General features: G+C 36.6%; 2 protein-coding genes across 4 annotated transcripts; one reads left to right on the plus strand and one right to left on the minus strand.

The window, feature by feature from the left end:
* Positions 1 to 1,433: 1,433 nt before the first annotated feature.
* On the plus strand, positions 1,434 to 3,397 carry LOC113299758 (60S ribosomal protein L18a-like protein). Its single transcript, XM_026548844.1, has 4 exons — positions 1,434 to 1,814; positions 2,003 to 2,084; positions 2,212 to 2,326; positions 3,049 to 3,397. Exons 1-4 carry the CDS (start codon positions 1,598 to 1,600, stop codon positions 3,094 to 3,096), a joined length of 462 nt encoding a protein of 153 aa, XP_026404629.1. The 5' UTR covers positions 1,434 to 1,597; the 3' UTR covers positions 3,097 to 3,397.
* Positions 3,398 to 3,491: 94 nt separating this feature from the next.
* Positions 3,492 to 23,912, minus strand: LOC113299740 (callose synthase 7-like). Of its 3 annotated transcripts, XM_026548818.1 has the most exons (42): positions 23,312 to 23,912; positions 22,490 to 22,590; positions 21,068 to 21,180; positions 20,855 to 20,942; positions 20,627 to 20,737; positions 20,374 to 20,532; positions 19,768 to 19,857; positions 19,559 to 19,650; positions 19,326 to 19,449; positions 18,313 to 18,447; positions 18,149 to 18,225; positions 17,979 to 18,066; positions 17,167 to 17,292; positions 16,963 to 17,080; positions 16,543 to 16,871; positions 16,386 to 16,438; positions 16,242 to 16,302; positions 15,813 to 15,894; positions 15,677 to 15,726; positions 14,760 to 14,846; positions 14,499 to 14,603; positions 14,298 to 14,392; positions 14,125 to 14,206; positions 13,872 to 14,035; positions 13,628 to 13,751; positions 13,415 to 13,518; positions 13,229 to 13,334; positions 12,941 to 13,092; positions 11,899 to 12,008; positions 11,279 to 11,398; positions 11,102 to 11,170; positions 10,698 to 10,890; positions 10,300 to 10,411; positions 8,293 to 8,415; positions 8,097 to 8,215; positions 7,891 to 7,974; positions 7,211 to 7,323; positions 6,908 to 7,137; positions 5,194 to 5,991; positions 5,029 to 5,079; positions 4,691 to 4,876; positions 3,492 to 4,373 (listed from the first exon to the last, which is right to left on the minus strand). In XM_026548818.1, exons 1-42 carry the CDS (start codon positions 23,541 to 23,543, stop codon positions 4,134 to 4,136), a joined length of 5,796 nt encoding a protein of 1,931 aa, XP_026404603.1. In that variant the 5' UTR covers positions 23,544 to 23,912; the 3' UTR covers positions 3,492 to 4,133. The 3 variants fall into 3 exon arrangements, with proteins under 3 accessions (XP_026404603.1, XP_026404620.1, XP_026404611.1); XM_026548835.1 differs by lacking the exons at positions 19,326 to 19,449; positions 19,559 to 19,650; positions 19,768 to 19,857; ... (4 more) ...; positions 22,490 to 22,590; positions 23,312 to 23,912 and adding an exon at positions 18,684 to 19,030; XM_026548826.1 differs by lacking the exons at positions 19,326 to 19,449; positions 19,559 to 19,650; positions 19,768 to 19,857; ... (4 more) ...; positions 22,490 to 22,590; positions 23,312 to 23,912 and adding an exon at positions 18,684 to 19,030 and having other exon boundaries at positions 18,313 to 18,565.
* Positions 23,913 to 24,638: the final 726 nt, after the last annotated feature.

Here is a 24,638-nt window from a genome sequence, read left to right on the forward strand (position 1 = left end):
CGCAAAATAAGGATATCACCGAACTTTAGTTTACGAAAATAATGAGAAATCCACAAGTTCGGTTCGTTCGCAAAAATGTTAAGTTTTCTTTGTAACCGAACTCTACCTTTGAAACTTCGTAACCGAACTCTACCTAATTCGCCAAGAAATAAATTTCGTAGTAACCGAACGTTTGCCTAATTGCATATATGCATATATAAGCCCAGTTCGGTTGATTCGCAAAATATGTTGAAGTTTACGAACCAACCGAACTTCTAACACTAGGTTACTTTTAACCTGCAGTTCGGTTGGGAACTTGGTTGCATTGAAGTTTGCGAACTAACCGAACACACAAGATGTACCCAAATAAATTGTTAAGTTCAAAGTTCGGTTACCTACCATTTTATCCTAGGTAACCGAACATTACACTGTACGACCAAAACCTCCATTAACGAGCGAGTTCGGTAACCTGCGTGTTTGGAAAACGTAACCGAACTACACTTTTAGGAGTGTTCGGTTACATGTTCTTGACATATGGTAACCGAACTGGCCCAAATCTGCATAAAAAATGTTATTTTTTTTGAAAGTTTGGAGCAATTCAACCAACATTATCTAAGTTTGAAGCATACCTGGATACCCAAATACCCTTCCTTCGGTTGTGGTTGGTAAAATCCATCGTTTTTCATGTTTTCCTTCTTCATCTTCTCTAACTTTACTCTCTCAATAATTCTACTTCTTTAAAAAAAAAACCATCTGATTTTTTAATCTCACTAATTATCTTTAACTTAATCATCTCACTAATCATTACACTAACTATTATTAACACTAACTAATCATCACCCAAAATTAATCAAGAGGGTAATTTAGGTATTAATATAAATATCTAGATAAGGGGTGACCTAGATTTACTTCTAATGTTTTTATCCAAAATAAAACCATTGTCCCCAAAAAAAAACCATGGTCCCCAAAAAATCGTTCCAATAAAATGTAGTTTAGGATGGATTTGTTCCTTCACCTTTTTACAATTAAGTTTCCTCCTTGATAAATTGACCATGAAGATGAAGGCAATTCGCTTCCCGGAGTTATGTACCAAGAATGACGTATGTAACACACTCTCAAGCCAGTGACAAGACAGATTCATGAATTGGATCTCTTTCAAGTTGTGCTTCTAGTTTACCTCAATTTTTGAGATGAACCTGTTTAAATTGAAACTAGCTTTTTGACTTATGGAAGCAAAAATTCAGAGCTAAAAATTACGTTGGGAATAAAATTTAAAAATAATTTCTAGAAATAGATAATAATAACTTTTTTATGGAGCAATTTTGTTTTACTTTTGACTTGCGGATCCAGGAGCAGAAATACTTTTGTTTCTTGTATCCAAACAACCTCTTAAAAATGCGTGGACTATTTATTGTTCCAGCTGGAATAGATATTAATATAATAATGTAGGCTTCTCTATCAAACTGTAATAACAACAATAATAAACGGAAGCAATAATTTTTCCGTCAATCTCTTCTCTGCTACGAAATCGCAAGTCAATCGGGGAAGTAAGAGAAGAAATAAACTGTTCAATTTCTGAAAACCCTTATCAATTCATTCCTTAATCTCGCAAACAAAGATGTCAACTGAGGAAGAAGGAAAGAGCAAAGGTCTCTATAGTGGTGGTAGTGGTGATCAACAGTCACCGCCATCAGCACCACCTCACTATGGTACTTTCCAAGGACTTCCTCCTTCTTATCCCCAACAGCCTTCAATTGGTTACCCTCAGCCTGTTCCACCTCCAGGTCTTACTGGGGCATCTCCTTACTACCCTCATGGTTACCAGGGTATTCCAGGTAATCATCAAGAGAAGTTCAACTCTCTCTCGAATTTTTATTTATTTATTTGGGTTTTCATTCTTTCGTTTGATCCATCTATAGTTTTGATCTGATAGACAGAAAATAAATAAAAATAAATTCACCATTTTTTTAAGGAATTTCATTTTTTACTGTTTGGTCATTCGTTTTTCTTGATGGCGCTGAAGGTTATGTTGTTGAAGGAACACCTGTGGATGAACATCGACATCGTCGTCTCCCTATATGTGGTTGCGGGGTTGGTTGGTTTCTGTAAGTTCACAAAATTGCTTAATTCAATCTTATAGGAGTATGTTTTTTTAGGTGCATCTGGGTTTTGTTCTGTTTTGTGATTGTGCCGGTTATTTTGAATCTGACATAGTTTCTTTCTTTTCTGTAGGTTCATAATTGGTTTCTTTACTGCCGCCATTCCATGGTACTTTGGTGCTTTCATTCTGCTTTGTGTCAGAATTGATCATAGAGAGAAACCAGGACTGATTGCGTGCACAATTGCTGTAAGTATATTCCATTTTCACCATTCCTTTTAACTTTGCTGTGGGAGTTTGAGTATTGCCAGTGAGTACACATACTACTGATCTAAGTATGTATGCTTGGGGTTAGGAGGCAAGTATTTGAAGGATACATAGTTTTTCAGATGTTAACCTCTCAGTTTGGACTTCAGCTAAATGGTTATGTTTCGACCATTGCAATCTGCTGGAGCCACGTCATTTGTTCTTTTTTTATCAAGACGAACTCACTTTGTTGTGTCCTTACCGACCTTTCTCATGTGGTCATTTAGAGATTTCAAATTAATCGGTATCAAGTGGACTTCACAATGTAACCAGTGATCCATGCTCTGAAAAACCAATTATTAGGCTTTCTCAGACTTGTTTGTTACTATGGATTTTACTGTTTTCCTTTTCTCTGTGGTCGGTTACATGGAAAGTTTATGCATATGAAATCTCATGTGATTGGCTGGTAACTGTAGGAAGAAGTATGTATTGTTTGTTAAGGACATATACTCATGTCAAACATGTGAAATTTGAGATTTCGAACTACCCATTGTCTTTACCATGAAATTGTACCAGCAACTTTTGTTTGTTGCTGCTAAAACGTTTAAGTTGTTATTTCCGTCCATCTCTTTGCTCCCTATAATATGCAAATCATTGACTTGTTTCTCCTACACCAACTTTGCTCATGCTCTAATCTGTAGTTGCATTTTGTATATGGTGCACAGGCTGTTCTATCTGCTGTTGCCATTGTTATTGGAGCTTCTAGTCATTGATCGACTTCTTTCCTCCGTCCTGGCGATCCCTTGACAGAGGAGGTTGGAGTTGTATGGACTGCAATACGGATGTATAAGTGTGTATGACATAATGCAGGTGGTGGTATTTATTTAATTGAGTTGTTAAGCTTGTGATGGTAGTAGATGTTTACTAGAAAGATACTGCCTTGCAACGATGAATTTTTAAGTATCTAAAGTCATCCATATTTGTTTATATAAAGTATACAAAATGTATTTTACTAGTCATTAAGTTCAATTCTTAGCAGGGTAAGGTTAGTGATCTTATTTATCTAAAGTCATACGTGTTGAGAAGAGAGATGCAAAGTCTGTTGGAGACTCACAAAAGGTGATTCTCTGCTTAGGTTGGTGGTGCTCGTTCGCACTAAATTTGAATGTCAAAACAAAGAAAAACTTTAAATTACTGTTCAAAATTTAAATTGTTTAAAAATGTTTAAATCACTATTTACACTTTACAGAACATGAACTCCGAAGGTGTAGTCATCTTCACATTGTCCCAATAGGGTGCCAAGGCCTTAATACATGGTGCTAAGGGGTTTTCACTTCCATCCGAAGGTCCAAATCAAAAATTTGCATCGTGCGAAGGATACAAATACGCGAGTTTTCCTTGGAATAAGAAAAATATATTCAGCAACGCTAAGAGCAGAGATTTTCACACCTTCAAAGCCTCACATTTGAATGATGCAGCTGTTTGTTCAGATACTCATCATTGACATGTATAACACCTTGATATAACATCTTTATAGATTAGAATGTCAGGGAACCTACAAAGCTTCAAATGTGAGCTCCTAGATGTAAACGTATTTATTTCAACTTGATGCTAAAAATAATACTACAGGTGTGTATGATACATACACATCCACCTAAGAGAAGTTCGGTAAAATAAAATGTAAACATCAAGAAAGAATGTCTCCGCAGGTCCAACAGTTTCTTTTTCGGACTCGATGTTACGAGACTCCACAAGAGCAAGAACATGCAAGTTGCGTCATTAAATTGTCCATGTATAGCTAGTTGAGTGGTCAGTTGGGATTTGTTCTCTCCTTCTTCCCAGCAAGAATCATAGAGATCTGTAGACCTCTACTAAATGCTTGGTTAAATAGCAACCGAGTCTGAAACTCAGAAACGAACGGAAACCATGACAATATGACTATAGGCATGAAAATTAGCATCCCCATCACATACTCGTATGCTCTTGCTAGCCCCTTTATGGACTCCCAAAATCCAATGCCCTTCAACATCGGCTTGCATGCTTGCCCAATCTACAGAAAGTGGTTTAGAATATAGCCTTAGTTGTCAGAATATGAAGTACACAATACTCTCTGGCAACATTTTTTTTTTCCAAAATTTGAATATTTATCAGTCCACACCATTCAAAGCAACCTCACAACATTAACCAGGCTGGGCTCAAACACACATGGATTGACAAAACCAAATTTTCACAACAATAAGAAACTAAAAATCATTTCAACTTAATTTTGTCAAAGTGGATAGCAACTTCAAATGACGTTTACGGCTCTAGATATCAACAAAAGCATGGTATGAATATATATAAGAGTCGAGAAATGATGGTACTTACGAGAAGAATGGACCACCCTGTGGGCATGAAACCAAGTAGCCCAGCAAACAGGTCCGAAATCGTTAGGCCACAAACAACGAATAGAACGGCCATGACAGACACGAAACCCAGGAAAAGAAGTCCTTTGAGGATTCTGAACATCAGCTGAAAATCGGTACCAAATCTTCGTCTACCCATTGATACCATCTAGATGTAACAAGTCGGAGACAAAACCAAGTCAGTTCACTAACTAAAAAGAAGTCCTGAGTAGCCAGACACTAAGAAAGAGCATATAAATGCATGTATATACTCTTCATGTCGAGATTCTGAGATATTTAGCGCTAACAAGATGAACATACCTTTAAAACTATAAGAACAGTTGCCATTACAACCCACGAAAGTCCATACACCTGAAAGAAGAAATGGACTGTAGTAAAGCTTGGCGCTAATTTTGAGGTTTCGAGTAAAGAAACAAAAAAATGTCAAGTAGACCAAAAAGATAAAGTAATGGAAAATATCAATACCAGCACATTCTTGTTATGACGGGATATATTGAGGTGGTAAACGATTCCGTATTGGTAGATCAAAAAGCGCAGCGCCAACAGTATTTCAAGCAACCGACCTCTAATGTTTGTGTGTTTAAGATGCTCTTGCTCGCCATCCCACCAGGATTCCCAGCTTCTATCAGGTTGGATACCAATTCCACCCCGGTTACCCATCCACCTTTTCCAGTCTGTCCAATCATCAACCGTCTTCTGCCATTCGAAACAAGAGGGATTGAACACGAACGGAGCAAATAACCATGAACCTACCAAGAACCACATGGAGAAGGTGATGAAAAAATAAAGACTTGAACTTCTATAGGAATTGCCATAGACTTCGTACACGACGAGCAATATCATTAACTCTAGCCCTTTCACAAAATGGCTTCTTGAGTAGAATCTGTAGTTATCTGCGAACTTCGCATGAAATACAACAAACCCACGTCCTGTAGCTCTATACTTTGCACCACCATGCAATATTGTCCTTCCAAAATAGTGAGCTTTTGTGCCTAGCTGGAAGGTAAAGAACACTGATGCTAACTGTAGCTGCATGATTATAAATTCACCAATCGCAGTCCGGAATCCCCTCTCCAGGCCAATCTCCATCACCATTGGCAATACAAGCAACAGACCTAGCTGAAAGACAGACTGGGTAGCCAAAGCTGCTTCAAGAGCTTTACTTTCTCGGATGCTTGGATCATCAAGAACCCCTTTTTCCAGACCACTCAAAACCAAATATAGACGCCCGTATAAAAATACATAAACAGTAAGCACCGTAACCTGAAAATCAGAAGATGTTGATGTGAAGCACCAAGATTTCCCAAAAGAACTACTAACATTTTCAGCAGGTGAGAAAATAATTCATAAACGAAATGAACTGACATGAGTTTAAGTACATTTCCTGAGCATTACTATAAAATATTCAATGCCTTTATATCGTAGTTGTTTTAATATTTGTGAAAAAGAAATCGTTATATGGTTCTTTTTTTATCTTAATAGCATAGTGACAAATGCACTTTGGTTCTACCATTTAACTGTTTCTGATTTCAGTTTGCAAGTCATTTAATGTGTGACACACAATTGAGGGTGACATACCCAGCACTCACCTCCATGTTTACCATTCATCCACCCACCCACCGACCCACCCACATACACCATCTCATACCTCTATAACTGGCAATACAAATTTTGACTACCCCTAGTGCGATACTTGGAAACAAGGCCAACCAGCAATAAACTTGTGACACACCGTTAAAAAATGGGTGCTTTGAGGTCAAACTATCTTATATATTAGGCCCACCCTCTCATACTTGACCAGATATCAGACAACCCTGTACAAGAAACGTGGCACTCATAAAGCTACAGCCATGTGAAATGCGGTCTCAACCCTAAGTTTGAGTTGCAACATGATAGGGGTCACAATTTCAAATGCACGGATCGCCTTTGTCATCAAACACATAGTCAAAACTAAAATAAATAAATTAAGAAACGCTATACGTCAGATTCTTTCTTGGAGGACTTTTATCTGTTCGATAAATCCCATCAACTTTGCATCTTTTACACTCACGGAAGTACACTACTGTGCACATACCAAGATATATTCCTCTTCTGTAATGAAAAGAAGGAGAAAGAAAAGCGAGCATTTGAAGCCAATGAAAACTTAGATGATACCTCATACGAAATATTAAGCACATACCATACTGCTGAAGTAGAAACCAACTGTAGTGAAGTAGAATGACAACATTCTGAAAAAGTCAAACCGGCGTCCTAGACGATAAATGTCACGGCTCAGAGTTTGCTCTCCATTACCATTAGCAACCTTAGCCTCAAACTGTGAAATTTGATTCATACCCACGTCACGTCCTTTTCCTACTTGAATGTATTCATGATGAGTAACATATCCCCCGCGTAAAGTTGAATTAAACCCTGTAAAGGTTCATCTGTCAACAATCTGATGGTAAATTTGAACGCATGACAGCTCAATGGCACCTGAGTTTACCTGAGAATATATCCTCACTCAAATTAATAACTTTTGATGCTTTACTAACCCCACCCCTCGTCAAGTGAAAAATTCTGTCGAACACATCAGGATGGCCATAGTGGAAACGAACCCTGAACAAAAACACAGATTACAGTCAGAGAGTAATTGACGATTTTGGAGTAGCACCTCGGAATTAGGCAATTTACACCCATGTTTTTCCACCCCTAGAGTAATTCCAGATAACTATTGTGGCACCTTTTTCTTTGAACTGGACTTATATCCACGTTAGAGTTGGGATCTACGTTCATCCACACCAACGCGTATTTCAAGCACTCTAGCGTTTTCTTCCATTTTTGCTACTTATTCCTTTAGCCACTTGCTGAATATGTGGATGACTAGATACTACATAGATATTTGGGGTATCAGGCAGTCAAACCATGCTGTTGATCCTAAGGCGAAAAACAGGGACAGGAAATTCTGTTTTCTTAGCTCAAAATACATAAATTTCACAAAATTTGAAATGTATAGTTTAAAAGATTAAACCTAAAAGATAATTAAAAGAGAACAGTACTCTTGCACATTCATTTATGCTAACACAAATCAACATTTCAACTAAAGTAGTACCAACCAAAATAAACTGGTAGGATTGTAGATCATATAGATCTTCTCCTTTGACAGGTAGGGAAGGATATACTAACCGAAGAGGATTTGCCAGAATACGCTGTCCAATGGTAACAAAACTCATCTCCTGATTGGACATGAACCAAGCAAGCGATGAAACACTAGAAGACACAAAACAAAAGTAGATCATCATTAGTATTGTTCATTCAACAATTATTACTCACCGTGATAAACAAACATATAATAAAATAAAAAATTACACTGAGAATAGTATTGGACAAACCTTCCAGTAAAAATATGCTCCCGGAGACCCAATATTGTTGGTTTACGCTCACCCCGACGTGATTTCAGGAACTCCTCCAAAACATTTCTCATTTTGAATGCTTCTTCAAGGTAATTATCCTGAAATATTATAGAGAGCAAGATTAAAACCTAATAACAAATACTTCATCTTTTAAGAAAAGGAAAATTAATGGTACCTGATTCATGTCTATGGTCTGAAGAGCTTCTCCACGAGTGAAAATTATAGCATGGTTTTGATTTTCAGGCTTCCCTTCACCAATATCTGTTGGGGGACCCGGTAGCTTGATTCGGTATATTTCCTAGCAGTGCAAAGATCTAATCAATAGTGTAGGAGACACACTGTTTTTCCATTCAATCACATACTCAACATAAAATTTTCATAATTTGTCTCATGCTTTAGTTAGTGCCTTCCCCATTGAGGTTTGATGGTTGATTATAAATCACATTTTCCATCTAACCATCTGATAAATGAGGCTTTGACAGTGTGCCTGCCACATGTCTTAGGTGTATAGCCAATATATATATATATATATATATATATATATATATATATATATGCCAAATGATCTTATTACTAAGCCACTCAGGCATGTGGACTTCAATAGGGATGATCAAAGGAATTACTGTACATCATGATATCCTCAGCATATACCATTTTCACGAAAAATCAACATATTTTTAGAACTCAACCTCCATTACTCCTAATGCATCTATTTTAAAAGAGTTTCACAGTGGTGTTGAGGCAATTGAACAATTTCTTGGGTTACAAATTTAATATTAACCTGTCACTCGCTAATAAGATCTATATGGTTATTCGGTAGTTGGATCACTTCTTCATGGGCCCTACATGGATATGTAAGTTGGCTAATTCAGTCACCATTGCTCTCCAAACTCCAAAATCAGATGAATGAAAGAGTTACGATTTGCAACCACAAAAATGAGCGGAAATTTTGGCGCGATCGATATGCATATGAGAAGGTTATCCTTACTGAAAATCAACCTAGAATAATATCGATGCAGGCCCCAAAAAAGGTACATAGCTTAATAAAGCAAGAGTGTCAACATGAAGGGAATAAATGTTGCACAAACCATTATTGTGCCACTACCTCCCCACGTAAAGATTGACATTACGAAATGAAAATCAAAGACTGACAAGAGACTACGAAAATGAATTGAGGGTTAGACATTTTGCTAAGTTGATAACAAATCTATACACAAAGATTTGCACTGATGTAAGCTCTATCCTTTCGTGCATTACAATAATCATACTGCGTAAACTAGTTTTGATGTGCGGTTACCTGGACAACATTGGCAACACAATTCCAGGCACCTTTAATTTTGAGATCCACCACAAATATTCGCTGATACTTAGATATTTTTTTCATGTAAATCCAGGACCTGACTTCTTACTGACCTCAAAAGTCCACCATAATATACAAACACACTGTTTCTTGACTCTTGAGGATCCAAACTAACTGAGATGACATTTCACACACAGATTTTCACATTGTTCTGCCCTTTTGATATCCCTAGCATTTTCCATTACACTTCTAAAAACATGGAAACTTTTATTTAGCAAGCTTCCTTTCTATCTAAGTGGTTTATTTTTAATCACCTTCAAATGCATCAGTGCAATCAAATAAGTAGACTGCTGTCTACTATTACTGAAAATTACCAAAACCTTAAAATAGATTATCACAATGTTATATGTTAGTAAAACTACGGAAACCTTCATTTACTCATATATCTACCATTAAAGAATGTTCAGTAATAAATGATAAAAAGAAAACCAAAAGTCCACACTAAATCACAAACAAAACTTATCATCTTTGACAGCCTATTACTCTCGTCAGCATCAGCCTTGATAATTGGATTTTATAATGATTGAGCATTACGCCTATTACTCTCGCCATTTACTCTATACTATTAAAGAACGTCTCAATATAAATGGTAAAAAGAAAACCAAAAGTTCACACTAAAACTCAAACAAAACTCATTAGCTTTACAGCCTATTACTATCGTCAGCATCAGCGTCGATAATGGGATTTTATAATGATTGAACATTGAGCCATTAGCTCTGCTACATTAAACTAAAACTTAAAACCAGAATCATGATTCTCTAGATTCTGGAATTCTATCTGCACGGCCATATCAAATATAGAATGTTTTTCGAAATTCCATACCTCGTCTAATTTTTCTCCTCCTTTAACGAGAACAGAGTAGTAAACCCTTTCAGACTTTCCATTTAGCATCTCCTCTCTGTCATCTATGTAAGCAACACGCAAGGATGGATACCTATAAACAATAAAAGTTAAGTACGCATCAACAAAGTTGAATTGGTCCAGGAGACGAGGCATAATCACTCAGGGTCACCTATGTCTTTCCAGATATCATTTAAATAAGTCACACCTGCATTGGTCTCAGACCAACCTCAAATGTGTCTGCCTGCATTGTTCACCAGACCTTTCCGGATAACCGGAGTCAACTAAGTTTAATTTGGGACAATCCAAACTCTAAAACGAAGTGTAGAACTACTGTGTCAGCTAGATCAATGGATCATAACATAAGTCATAAAACTTACATTAGCATGAGGTTTAGAACGTTCTGGTAACAACTCCGATCTCGAAGTTCACCAGACTTCTTTTGGGCCCCATAGACCTGACAAGAAACGACATAGGTAAACTTCATATCAGCCACAGCTTGTGAACGAGCAGCAAAAGCCATCTCATCATCGTGATGATCTATATTGACTGTCCGATATCCACCAAAAATGGCTGCAACAAAATTTTAAAGAGGCTGATGGTCAGTTGGTATCCGAAAAAACAAGTACAAAGAAATTATCTGAGGATATTACACGGAGACTGTTATTATCCATTTTTTGTCTCTTTTTGCATCAAGAGTTGTATATATCATTTGTGCCGGTTGCAACTCAAATATGGATTGCTAATAAGAAATCGCATTAAGTGAAATATAAAAGCCAAGTACCAAGATCTTCTGCCATATCGAGGAAGCATTGAAGTTCTAGTGCCTGCCTATAGTACATCATCCCTCTCACTATAAAATGCAAAAAAAAACAACAAAGGAAGCAATGGTAAATATAAACAACCATACAGTACCACAAAAAGATGAGCTACTGGTTTTCTTATTATCTTAACACTTAACCTGTCCTGAAGAGAGTTTGCCCCCTGTAAGATACCCATTCGCGAATTAAATCCACCTTCTCTTTTCCGCCATTTTCATCCTTCACAGCATTTGTCCGTTCAAGAAAATTGTTCCATTCATCTATTCGGAATCATAAGATAAATATTATATCTTGTGAAATAATGAGGGAGGATCCCTTCACACTATCTCACACTTTGGGAGACATTTTTCTTGAAAAAACTTAAACGATAGGGTATTTGAAGCTAATATTTTAGAGATATGCTCGTCTTACAGTGATCTACATACCCACAAAACATGGGCACATTCCGAAATACCAAACCTCACCATCTACCAATCTTGATTTTAACGGTTGAAATTTCATTCATTTTCGAAAGTTGATATTCGAAGTAGTAGATGGTGGAGTTATACATTTCGGAATGTGCTCGTCTTTTGTGGGTGTGTAGAAATTTGTAAGACGAACATGTTCCCAAATTATTAGTTTCCAATACGCTACCGTTTGACTTTTTGAAAGAAAAAAATTGTGTCGGAAGTGTGAGAGCATGAAAATAGGATTGTGAGGGGATCCTCCCTCTGAAATAATTAGAGCTGAAAATTGGTTGAAATAACATCTCAACATTTACCAGGATATATTTTCTGAAGGTAAAATAAAGTTGATATCCCATCTTCATTTTCCTTGTTCAGTTCCTCCTCTGAATAAAGAACATCTTCTTTGTAGTATGGAGTCAAAACACTGAAAAATAAAGAATACATCAGAATAACAAGGTCAAGAAACAATTCAATTATAATTAGACATAGATCCTTTTATTTAGAATGAGTATAGTATAAGTATTACGAGAAATTTCACACGCATCTAACTTAAAAAAATATCTTCTGTCAACCTAGAGTCTAAAAGGCTAGTGACAACAGGGCATACAGGCAATGGAAATGACTCAAAAAAATTTACTAGCTATAAAAACAAATTACGACCTTTCTTGAATATGACTGAGCTCTTTGATCAACTCTAGGTACAGGCCTTAGGGCATCCCCTATGGGATCATTGATAGATCAAGTCCATGTTCAGCTACTATGGGAATGTCATATATCCATCAATAGTTGGATTTTGAAAATGCTAGAAACAAAGAGAGGATAATTGCTGGATTTTTTAAACAGTCACATCCGGCGAACCACAACCCCATCCAATAATTGCTGGAGAAGGGCATAAACTTAATGTACATTTGACTACATGGTAGATTAAATTTCATGGATCAAATTGCCTCCAGGTGCATACTTCCTGCAGGTGCCTAACTTTCATTTTAACCAAAATCCGTGAACTTAACCAAGATGAGAAAGCCTCTTTCTATCGGAATTCTCAAAAGACAAAAATGAAATCAGTTTCTGCATGGAAGCCCATAATAGTTGAAGTACACAGAAAGCAAGTCAAAAATCCTAGAACATATGACCCTGAGATAAGTCGAAGTGCTACGACTTTTGAGTCTATGTATTAAACTAAGTATTTCAGCATTCAAGCATTTCAGAGCCTTTAGTTTAAGACGAAAGTGCTTTGCCTTTCAAATGTGTATCTAGCCATACAGGGTAGAGTTAATAAGGTTCAATCACCAAAAATATAAATAAACAAAGGTATGAATGAGGTTTGATTGCAAAATTTGCTCAAGGGTATCAAACCTGAAGGATAGCATGTTACGGACTTTGGGAGCTGTTGGCATATTCATAAACAAAGAGTTACTAAAGAAAGTGATGCGGCGGCGAGCTTCCAAGTTCATCGGCACATTTATTGCTGATTCCTTAACAGTTAACAGCAAATGAAGCCTCACGACCTACAAGAAATGCAAAATAAGATTTACCTCTCATCATGCTGGCACAATAACAAGAAATACAAATGAAACCTCACAGACTGCAGAACTTATTAGCAACAAAACAAAACAGTATCTAGCATATGATTAATAGTACTACCTTCTCCATCCAAGATCTATTTCGCATAAGGTTGAGATTTAAATTTTCAAATTTTTGTTTTTTCTTCACATGGTCATCATGCTGGTGCTGATGAGACTTTTCAAGGCTACAAGTAGAATCATTGCAAACTGTGATATTAAACCAATTCTTATGTAAGCAAGAAGAAAGAATCAGCTAAAATCTTACACATGTGCAGAAGTCATCACATCCTGAGTTATTATCTCCATAATATCCTGAAGGACATTAATTATCTGTGCTTTGTAGTTTTCGATATCTTCATGATCACCTTTCTGTTAACATAACGATCTTAAGTTTACAAGTGCAAAAGTCATTAAGTTGCAACTGAAGTACTGAACCAGTCTTCCCAGCTACAAGGAAGATAAAAGCAAGATATCTCACCAAAAGGTTTAGAAGTTTCTCCAACTTATTGCTGAGCTGAGGAAGCTCACTCATACGGAAGTCTTTCAAGAAACAGTGTCGTTCTAAACTTGCATCTACTTCTCGACATATGTGCCTAACAAGCCTAGATATAAAGCATAAAACAAGTTTCATCATTCATGCATTTCAGAAATTATGAAGTAGAGTGAATGGAGTCAAATTGTCTATCAACTGAGGCAAGAATATAAATACAAGTTCTACTTACGCCTCATCTTCTTCATCCTCCAGAAGACCATACAGTATATCTCTGAACGTTTCATAACATTCAATTACTGCTGAATGCATGTACTCATCATTCTTGATCTTTCTAAACAAATCCATGTCATTCCTACCCTTGAAATCTTTCGCCATGTCCAAGGCAATGGGAATCTATTAGCAGACGACATGTTGGGTCAAAGGCAGAATACACCAAAATCTAGAAAATGAAGGATAAAAAAAAACTCAAAATGGTATTATACCTTACTCGCCAGCAAAAAAGGAGGCCACTGGACAACAGAGACATCATTAGAAGAATAAGGTACAAGCAGCAGATCCTTTTCCCTGGATGATAGAAAGAACATAAAAAGATGACCAATTGGAATCAGTGCCTATAGTTGAATAAGTTAATCAGTAAGCATGCGCTAGTCTATACTTATTGCTGATCAAGTCCTCAGCCCGCATGCAACTGATGAACTCATTCCAAAATTGAGAGAATTTGGCAATGTTCTTCCTTTCCCATGTCCCATCCTGTTAGTATACAGCCCAAATTTTCACCAAGAAATAACAAGTTAGTCTTATTATTTCATTATGACAATTTGTAATACATTGACATCAACAAGTGTTTACAGTTTACCATCTGGTCCTTTTTGGATTCTTCCTTTGAAGTTGGTACAAGACGTTTGCTAAAGGCACTGGGCACAGATTCAAATCTGGATCTCAACATCCCAAGGGTCCGTATCTAGAAAGCCAAGGAGGAGGAACTGATAGTGAGAAACAAGGGGGAAAAAGGAAGAACTTTTTATGTGGTGCCTGTTTCCTGAGCTATTATCTGACTAAAATTGGATATCAGATGCGATAAACAAATAAAATGTACTGACACGTGATAAGGCCTAACCTCTCCCAAGTGACTGAATGCACCATGAATACCACCAAATATGGTGGAGAAAATAGCATACCAAATTTGAGTATCCATGAAATACACCTACAAAGCATGAAAAGGTTGAGTATCACAATAAATCTTGATAAAGATGAAGAGCACTAAGTGATTTGCTCCAAATCCAAGAGTAAACAATTACATTCTCCAGAATATTCTGTTGTTGTGTTTTTTGGTACTCAATAACAGGTAAGATTCACCTTCTTACAAAGGAATGACATGTCAGATGAATATACACATCAGTTTTACAACGATTGCAGCATATAAGTTTAGCGCACATGGATTTCTAATTATTTTTTTAGCAGCTTTGGGTTTTAATCTTACATACGAATGCTTCTAAGTGTGTTTCCCATTTTTTCAATATTTTCGATGAGCCCTGACACCAAATTGGTTGATCAATTAAGAGAAGTTCTTTTAGTATTAAAGAAGTGATAACCCTGATCTTGTTGGATCGAAAATAAAAGTTATCGAGATCCAAGTCATACACCAGCTGCACTTGTATGCTTATATACATTATCAACATACCCTATACAAAGATGAAACAACACCATGATATCTGGAACTATACCTGCTAGACGGCAGCCTACTTTACTTATGCAATTGTATTGCTGCAGCTTCCTAATGCATATCCTGAGTATAATTTGATGGAGGGACACATATAACTAACAATGTCGAAAAACTACATATATTTTGATCCAGCTTCTTACATTAGAATTATTTAGCGATTCAAATAACATACTAATCTTTGTAATGCAGTTGATGCAATGATATCTATTGTACTATATTGAGATTTTCAAAAGTTAAATAGAAGAAGACAGTATAAAGATGATGAAATCTTTAACAATAATCAATTCGACGATTCATTAAAATCTGCTTACCAAGACAATGGGAGCCCATATGGAAATAACAACACCAATGTTGTACTTCACTGCATCAATTTGAGTTTACCAGTTAGTACACGCAAAAGTCCCAATGAATAAGCAACGTCCAACAGCAATTTATACCATATCTTACCATTTGGGAAAAACTCGTGCCACTCATAGTTGCCAATACGGATGCCCATGATCATTTTTGTTGGCCCAACTAATGGCAATATCTACAGGGGACCCAACATTTTGCTTTTCAATTAAATTGCATAAAATAAGTAACTTCACAATGTTTAAGGTTACCACTGAAAAAACTAATCAAGATACTAAAGATTTCACACTGTTTGTCGTCAAGAAAGTACAATAATTGTTTCTTTTTAATCGATGATCAGTAGTATGATGAGTATGAAATTATAAATACATATAGTGTTGAAACGTAGAAGGATTTCAGGGAAAACGAGAGAAACAAGTTACTGGACACCCTCAAAGATAAATAAGTATGGATGAAGCGAGGAAAAAAGCCTACTGTTGCAGGTCAAACAGAAAAATATAACGGTCACATGGAAAGTAAAGTTACCTCCACATAAAAGCTAAACGCTAACTTGCAGATTAGCAGAAGGATCCAAAACATTGTATATCTAAGTGCACGAAACATGAACTAGTTAGTGAAATGTGAAAGAAGCTTGTACTTTCTTAGAACCAAACATTCGGATTTTCTTACTTTAGAAGAGAGAACATATCTTCATGCATGCCTCTTCCCAAAAAAAGTTTTGGCTGTAATACAGTTAAACAGATTAGACACACATTATTCAGAAATAAAGGTCTGCAAAAAGTGTAAACAACGGTTATGAAAGAGAAACCATGATACAAATGCTTACCTGAGCCCACCACATAAGGAGCACAACAATTCGCCAGTTTGAACGCTCCATATGTCTTCGAAGAGGTGGAAGAAAAAAAACTAGTGCAGCCAAGATATTGGGCATCACAAAAATTACAATGGCGTAGCTATAAAATGACTGGTTTTGCCAATTAACCCAGTTGCTGAAATATTTGACCAGACCCGAGGGATTTCGGACAGAGCTGGAATATCCTATAGGGAGGACAACTACCCAAACTGCCGCAACCGCAAATTTCAACAAGTAACGAAGAATTTGGGTAAATTTCAAACTTCCCCAAGCCTTCCAACTAAGAATTACATCCAGAGTCACTGCAGCACAGTCGTAGAGTGCATTAAAACAATTTGATTAATTAAATCAACAACTTAAAACAGCAAAAGAAAGGTGATTAAGCTTTTGTACCTTGCAGGAAACCGAGTAATGCCCACGTTACAAAGATGCTCAACACATTTTTGAAAACGTCTTCTTCAAAGAGAGCTATAGGAGATCCAGAAGGACTCCATGCAATGATAACCATAGCCTAAAAACCAGCCAAAACGTACGGGGATTACCAGCCGTACTTAACTACCAAAGGGAAAAAAGACCACGGGTTAACATTGACAATACCTGGAGAGCCAATATAAAAAATATCCACATCCGGTCAAAACTTCTAAAAAGGTGCCAAAAAGTCCGAACTTCAACAAAATTTGTCTTCGGCTTCCTCTCTCCAGCAGTAACTTGGTTTGCTCGTTGCTGAAATAGTGTAACATAGAGAAGTTACGCTGTCGCTAAAATAGTTTATAGGACTTGGGTTATTATAAATACTTCATGCATGCCTTCCTTTTATGCTAGAATAGTTTTCAATAAATACAGGTAGATTCAGTTTAACCAATGATCACATCTATTAAGTGGTACACTGGTACCCTTTTGGATAGGGTTCAGTAAAACACATATTAAGTGTTGAAGCCTGATGTTTTTGTGCAATCAGTTGATGTCTGAATTGTAATTTATAATGTACATTTATCTTAGGGTTATTTTAGGTAAATGATCAAAAGTATACAGTTCTCCTAGAAGATTTTTATGTTAAGCTTGCCTATTTGGATTCAACTTTTGCTGTACCCCAGAGGGTCCCAGAGTATTCCCTTGGGTCACAAGGGGATGGTTTACTATTTTGCTGGATTTCAGACACTTAAAAGGCTCAATCATCAGTAGAGCGCCAATAGCCTTTGATGTTCTTAATCATTCAGAGCGCATATTTATATTAGAGTTTGTTTAAGGATAAATTGCATATAAAGAGATGATCTACATCAAAGAAAGTGATCAAATTCAAGGCAACTCGTCAAAGTATCTATACACTAAAAGAGAGGATCTTCTATACTACTTGAAATGCTTCGAAAACTAAAAGCGTAATCAACAATAAGACTCTACAACTTTCAAACCTGGAGCTTAGGATCTTTCTTCTCTGTATGAATAAAAAAGTCTGACTCACGATTCATTGGCCACCCCAACTTAAGACATTTTTTTGACCTGCCCAAGGACCACAGTATATAAATGCTACTGAACTGAATAATGTAATTAACTATCTGTAAAGTAACTTCTAGTATCTTACCAAAAATATTCATTTAGATCATCATAATTTCTCCACTTTGAATGGCTCGCAGTACCTCCTTTATTCCTCCTCGTTTCCTATTGGACCAAACAAGGAGTGCATTTTCCATACCTTCACATCAAATGAAATGGAAAAACTGAAATGAAGCATGAAAAAATATTTACCTTGCGCATAACCTGGTAAATAGGTGTTATCACTTCTTGCAAAAACGATTCTTCACCCTGGTATGCAGGCTGGAATGGTTCTCCACTGGCAGAATGGGCGTTGCTATATAAAATCCCGTAGAGCTCATTCGCCATCTTGTTAATGTAAAATAGCAAACGGGACATCACTGAGACAGATCTCAAAAAACCAACCACTGAATTCTATTAAATCAGATTATGCAATGTCTTCACAAATATGAGGCAGGATACAGAACTGTATAAGGATAATATAAAATCAGGTAGCATTCGGAAGTGCTAATATATAGATAGCAAAACACTGATTCAGGTAACTAGTTGATGTTCAAGGCTTCTCTATGCACACTACTCTTTACCTCCTATTATTCGAGAAAACCGTTTTAATCATGTGACATTTTGATGTGTATCATGCATTTGTCTGTAAAATAGCTCTTGAGTGTAAAAGTTTCATTCCATGTTGGTCTCAACTCTTCCATGACTAAAATTCCATCTTTACTCCTTCTCAGTTTCAAATTGTCTCTAAGCTTGAGCGGCTGTTTACTAATATGTTACTGAATAACTTTACCGGTTACTGGCACCACTGCACCCTTTGTTTTGTTTTTTTGTGTTAGATCATGTGTGACCATGTTAGTGAAGGGATGCAAGATTATATCCCCAAAAGGATGTGATGATGGGACTCAAAGCATAAGGGTCCACTCAATTGAGTTGGGCTTCACTCAGCATGGCTCCTGCATCAAATTCCCCAGTGACAGGTCTCGAATTCGAAACCTCGGCTTTGAATCGTCGAATATCACTTCATGGGAGACAGAGACCAGCACTACAAAAAGCAATGACTGACCAGAAAGGCCATCAGATACAAATTGAGCGATATATTGCCCTTTGCTGTAAAAGTTTGCGAACACGTCTTTTACTTCAATAGGCAAGCAGACCTACTATCCTATTCCCAGTGCAACTCAGACAAAATCAATTAGACTAGAAATCAAAGGAAGGTGGCATACATTATGAAAGATATAACAGATGCATTCTGGCATGAATCGAACATTTGAAGCTTCCCCCCAGATGAGAAGATAAAGTCCAATATAAAGAAGCTCCATCTGCTGTCTATCACCATTTATTGGGAACCTGAAGCCAATAATAAGAATCTTATCAAATGTGGCACTTAACCGCAAGTGGTAAAACCGGATAAATAATAACATTTGCTTGAATTGAGCTTGCCAATAAGTTTGCTTACTTGAGGTTTGTTTCACAACGCAAATATGCACACCAGGAGCGATAATTTTTAAAAAATTTATCCATTAAATGCTTTACGCTCTTACTATCCACCTGCAACATGTACCGAGATTAACCGTTCTGCCTTTCAAAAATGCAAATATGAGAATTTCGGCTTAATTAGTAAACACAAAGATGAAGGAGCAGTAACCGAACGAGAAATTGAAATACCTGTGTATAGTTTTCTTGCTGCCTATTCCTAATGTCAACATTTGCAAGTAGTAAAATTAGGTGTTCCCTCTGATTTGCTAAATTTCCTTTCTTCATACAACAAAAAAAGCACATAAAGTCAGTCACACTGCACATTATATTAATCATTCAAAAGCTCCTTTCATTCAGTAAATATTAATTAGTATAGAAATATGATAATAAGTTAGGATTATTCCCCTTGAAGTAGATCAAAAAGATAATCACCTAGGGTTAAAGATCGTATACATAATATTTTCATGTGCATTTTGATGGGACCTACCACTGGAATAACTAATCAAATAAGCTTAGCATCTGATCAGTCTAGTTCCTTAAAACAACCAGATCAAAGTTGGCCAAAATCTTTCTATTAACAGAAGCAATGATTACGTTGGTAGTTAGCTAATGAAGTCAAGTTTAGATAGAGAAGATCTCAATAATGACAGTCACACTTTACTCTTCACCCCTCCACAATTCATGCAACTAAGAAACCTTATACTTTTAGGTCTACCTTGTTTGGAATGAACTGTTGAAGTTACCCGAGCTATGATAATAATATGAAATGAATGGAGAGCTCAGACTACAAATTACCTGAAACCCGAAAACCAACCAAAGCCAGTCAAGCAAATCATGGATAATTATATCCCCGTCCTCAGTCCTGATATTGTTGTGTTGAGCAGTATCAGTTGACCGAATTCTTGGTTTGGGAAGATTATCCACTTTGCGTAGAGCACGAAGCGCAGCTTTGATCTATGATTTGCAGACACCAAGAGACATAATGCAATCAGGTGAGAGAAAAGCACACGGAAAAAATCAAGAAATGGCATATGCAACATTGTATAACCTCAGGAAGTTCCATTATTGCTGGAGTAGTGCCAACTGCATACAATGGAAGGATATTGAAGTGTCCATAGTTCTCCTTTTTCCTCTCAACTTCTTGAGCATATCTATTTATCTGCAAATATTATAGTCTTTATTTTTAATACTTAAATTCCTAACTTTATCAAACCTCCTCATAAACAGAAAGATAATAAATACAATACTGAAAACAGAAGGATAATAAATATCAAACCTCCTCATAAACTTTATCAGATGGTACCACAGTTTTCAGCACGTCATACAATACTGATGCAATCTGATAAATTTTGGCCATTTCCTCACTGCATGACATTGAGATAATAAAAATGGAGTAGTAAAACATAATTCTAATATACTTCTTACTTTCTCTTAATATTCAGCAACAACTAAACTGATAATTGAAAGAATTGAAAAAACAAAGCCTCACGGTTTCTTTTTGAGTGGGTCTTGTCTAACTTTTTCTTCGTAATACATCTTATAGAACTTCTGGATTTCACCTGGATCACTTCTAGAAAGTTGAGGTTTTGTTTCCTCTTCTTCCTAACACCAAAAAGAATTTAAATAATCATGGTTCCAGAAATATTAACGGCTACAACTCCCAAGCATGTGACTAACTCCAAATATAAATATATAAAATAAAGCGCTACATATTTGTAAGACTGCTTAGATGAAATTATCTTTATCAATTATGCTATATAAAAAAAGTACTTGCCAACATCTGGTAACTTTTAACATCACGAAATACGCCGTCAACTCTCTTAAATGCAGAGGTTAAAATGCACACCAATTCAGACACAACAAATGAGTCTAACGATGGGATGGATAACAGAACGGAAAGAGGTCATGACATGATAAGACGTAAAACGGAGCCCGAAAAAGTTAATGCAGAAGGTAGAGCCTAGGCTTGCTCTGCATGCACCATGCTCCAATTATCCAATATATTTATTATAGTGGGTCACAATCACATAATTGGAACAAGAAGATGAAGATAGCATTTCTTGGCTCGCGTTCATGAAAGACTAGGGAGTCAGTAGAAAATCCATTATCAGAAGGACCGACAACCCTTATGGACCAATATTTCCTACTTCAGGGAAACAAGCACCACCAAAGTTTAACATATCCAACCTGGGTCAGATTGGACCAAGAAAACACAACCTTACCAAGTTAAAACAGTAAGGACATGTGCTGGCATAGTCTTGGTTATATCTGCTGAGTGCTAACACTCCAATTCTACACACCCATTGATCGTGACATACAGTCCCGATCAAATCCCTTGAACGAAGACCAAACTCAGAATGACATTTTACCTTGACAACCCAAATAAATGGTTTCCAATTAATGCTAAGGATGCATTATATCTTCTTTCCTTTCCTGACAATAGGCACATTAATCTTAGAGGACATATAGCTTGGCTCTATCAGAATAAGGCTCTCTTTTCAGGCTATGTAGGAAACCGAGAACTTCAAACAGATATTATTAACAAGAATCATATAAGGTTTTACGATTCACACGAAGACCATGGGCTTGATAACCTTTGAAGCAGACTTGAGGATGTTGTTTCAATTATTGGTTACACAAAAAGCCTAAGTATTAGCTACAAATTAAAAAAAGTTTCAGATGATTAATAGGTGTATAAGAATTGCAAAAAGTTGGTTGGTTAACAAGGACTACTGGAGATCAATGAGTATTTATATAAGAAGAACACATTAAGACGAAAATATGTAAACCAACAAAAAAAAAAAAAAAACATGTACGGATCAATGCAATGCCTAAAGTAGGTCCTCAATTAACCACTACAGAGGGGGAACATGAGATCTTCACAGTGGAAAAAGAGAAAGATCAAATTCACCTTTTCTAGCCTGTGTAACAGATAGGTTTTGAACTGACGAACACCACGCCCACTTGATGTAGGATCCAATCTGTGAGCCTTCTCAAATGCGTGGAAGCGACCTTATCAAATACATGAACCGGAAAATAAAAGAAAAAGGTGGTAAATACAAAATTCTGGTTGAAGAGACAAAAACACAATAAAGCGAAAGAGAGATCAAATGGGCAAATAGATTGTGACCATCATGTGGTTGCAATAAATTCTGATAGAACGTCTTGATCCACTGAATACGATTATCCCATAAGTCATAAAAGATAGATCAGCCTATAGCTTTACTAAAGGAGGGTCACGACCAAAACATAGCTAAGCCTTTCATTTTCTTCGTTTGGAAGTATCTTTTCCCGTACTGGAGCTACATTTTTTTCCTCCCGTCTTTTGAATTCATCTCCTAATTTTACATTTCACGTCCTTACAAGTTACAACTACTATATGTCTTAGAAGCCTCTTTGTTAAGATATCTAAATTTCAGTTTCTAGACTTGGCAAAACAAAAACAAATGATTCTGTTTATTTAGGTTTTCAAACTCTGCAAGAGCCGAGCAACAGGATCCGGTGCAACTGTTCTTAAGTGGGTAATCACAGTCGGGAATCATTACTCCACATGTGAACATGGCAACCAAAATTCAATCGATGTGGCTAATGATTATGTAGCAAAGTAAGACATAAGCATTTCATTTCCTCTATATTCATTCGGTATTAAAGTAAAACTAGTATATACAATGTCCAGTGTAAAACTAGTAGTACAGTGTAGCACTAGACAGAAAGTTAGAAATTAGGAGCTTACAGAGGTAGGCAACTCTAGGATTCTCAGGTTCAATTTCATTGGCGACACGAAGAATTGGAGTAATCGATACAAGCGAAGACGGAACAAGCTCGCTATCAATCGCAGTAGAATCCTCCTCATTATTAGCATCAATCATAGTACCAGCTCTAGTCATCCTCCTTGATAACGTTTTCCCACGGGGAGGAAGACGAGGCTGTTGCATGTCATTCTTAGTTCCACTAGTACTTGCCATCTTCTTCGGCAAAACATCAAATTCTTCTGAATTGAAACCATTTTTTGTTGCGTTAATTTATACTTATGAAAGAGAGAAAGTGAGGGAGATACTTTGGTGAGTGATGTGTTGAAAATGTGGGGTAATGTAATTATGCTTTTAATTGGGTTTCTCCATATAGGCAAGTAAGGAATGAGAGTAGAGAGTCTTGTGTAGTATTACTAAAACAGACTCAGGAAAAGAGAAAGAGAATCCTAACTTTTGCTTCTTTTGGGGTTTTGATTTGGGATTATACTTTTCCTTCTTTAATTAAAGGCAAATGTGGACACAGAAATTCTTCCTGCTTTTGCTTTTGTTTCTAGGGTGTATTGATCAATGGAGATGAGAGAAAGAGAACACTCTGAAGAATATGGAGGGGAAACGCGGTCGGTGAAACATTCTTTCAAAGTGCCAAAAGGGGTCAAAAACCATTTTCTTCGGGAAGAACGCTAATTATCACGAGCACCTCTAACTCCAATTTGGGCACCCCAATTTTTCTTAATATCTAGTATTTTTTTTCTTTTGGAAAATGTACAAAACAGTCCTAATACTATTAGGATGATCACAAAAACATCCTACTGTTACAAACTATGAACAAAATGATCATACTTCCTTCAGGAAAAGAGTTAAGTGGTGACTCACAGTTAAATATGGTAATGAAATTACCTACGTGTCTTTCCTATTTATCCCTCCATACATAATTTTAACCTTTGCCTTCATTATAGTTTTTCTGACGGTGGTAATATTTGTAGGTGGTGGTGCCGCCGCTTACATATCATTACACTGCATTCAAGTTCGTTAGACCGCATTCGCCCAAAGGGTTCACCGCTTCCCCTTTAGGGTTTAGCAAAGATTATTAAGCTTTCACCACCACCACCACCTCAACCAATTCGGAAAAGATAACACCATTTTATTCAAAAGTGTTAAATCGGATGGAAAAAGACCATTTTGTAAATGAATCACAAAAGTATGACAACTTTTTGAACGAATTACAAAAAGTATGACCATTATGTAATTGGCCCTATTTTTTAATGAAACCCTCTATGAATAGAAAGACGGAAGAGACCTAGACCTTGT

Source organism: Papaver somniferum, chromosome 1 (assembly GCF_003573695.1).
Source record: "Papaver somniferum cultivar HN1 chromosome 1, ASM357369v1, whole genome shotgun sequence".
Classification (NCBI taxonomy): domain Eukaryota; kingdom Viridiplantae; phylum Streptophyta; class Magnoliopsida; order Ranunculales; family Papaveraceae; genus Papaver; species Papaver somniferum.

Coding starts and splice junctions, on each gene's coding strand:
- LOC113299758 (XM_026548844.1), top strand. CDS start 1,598: ATGTCAACTGAGGAAGAAGGAAAGAGCAAAGGTCTCTATAGTGGTGGT. Junction 1,815..2,002: donor TGGTTACCAGGGTATTCCAG/GTAATCATCAAG, acceptor ATGGCGCTGAAG/GTTATGTTGTTGAAGGAACA. Junction 2,327..3,048: donor TGATTGCGTGCACAATTGCT/GTAAGTATATTC, acceptor TATGGTGCACAG/GCTGTTCTATCTGCTGTTGC.
- LOC113299740 (XM_026548818.1), bottom strand. CDS start 23,543: ATGGCAAGTACTAGTGGAACTAAGAATGACATGCAACAGCCTCGTCTT. Junction 19,450..19,558: donor CGTTGTGAAACAAACCTCAA/GTAAGCAAACTT, acceptor TATTGGCTTCAG/GTTCCCAATAAATGGTGATA. Junction 14,207..14,297: donor GAGGACTTGATCAGCAATAA/GTATAGACTAGC, acceptor TCTATCATCCAG/GGAAAAGGATCTGCTGCTTG.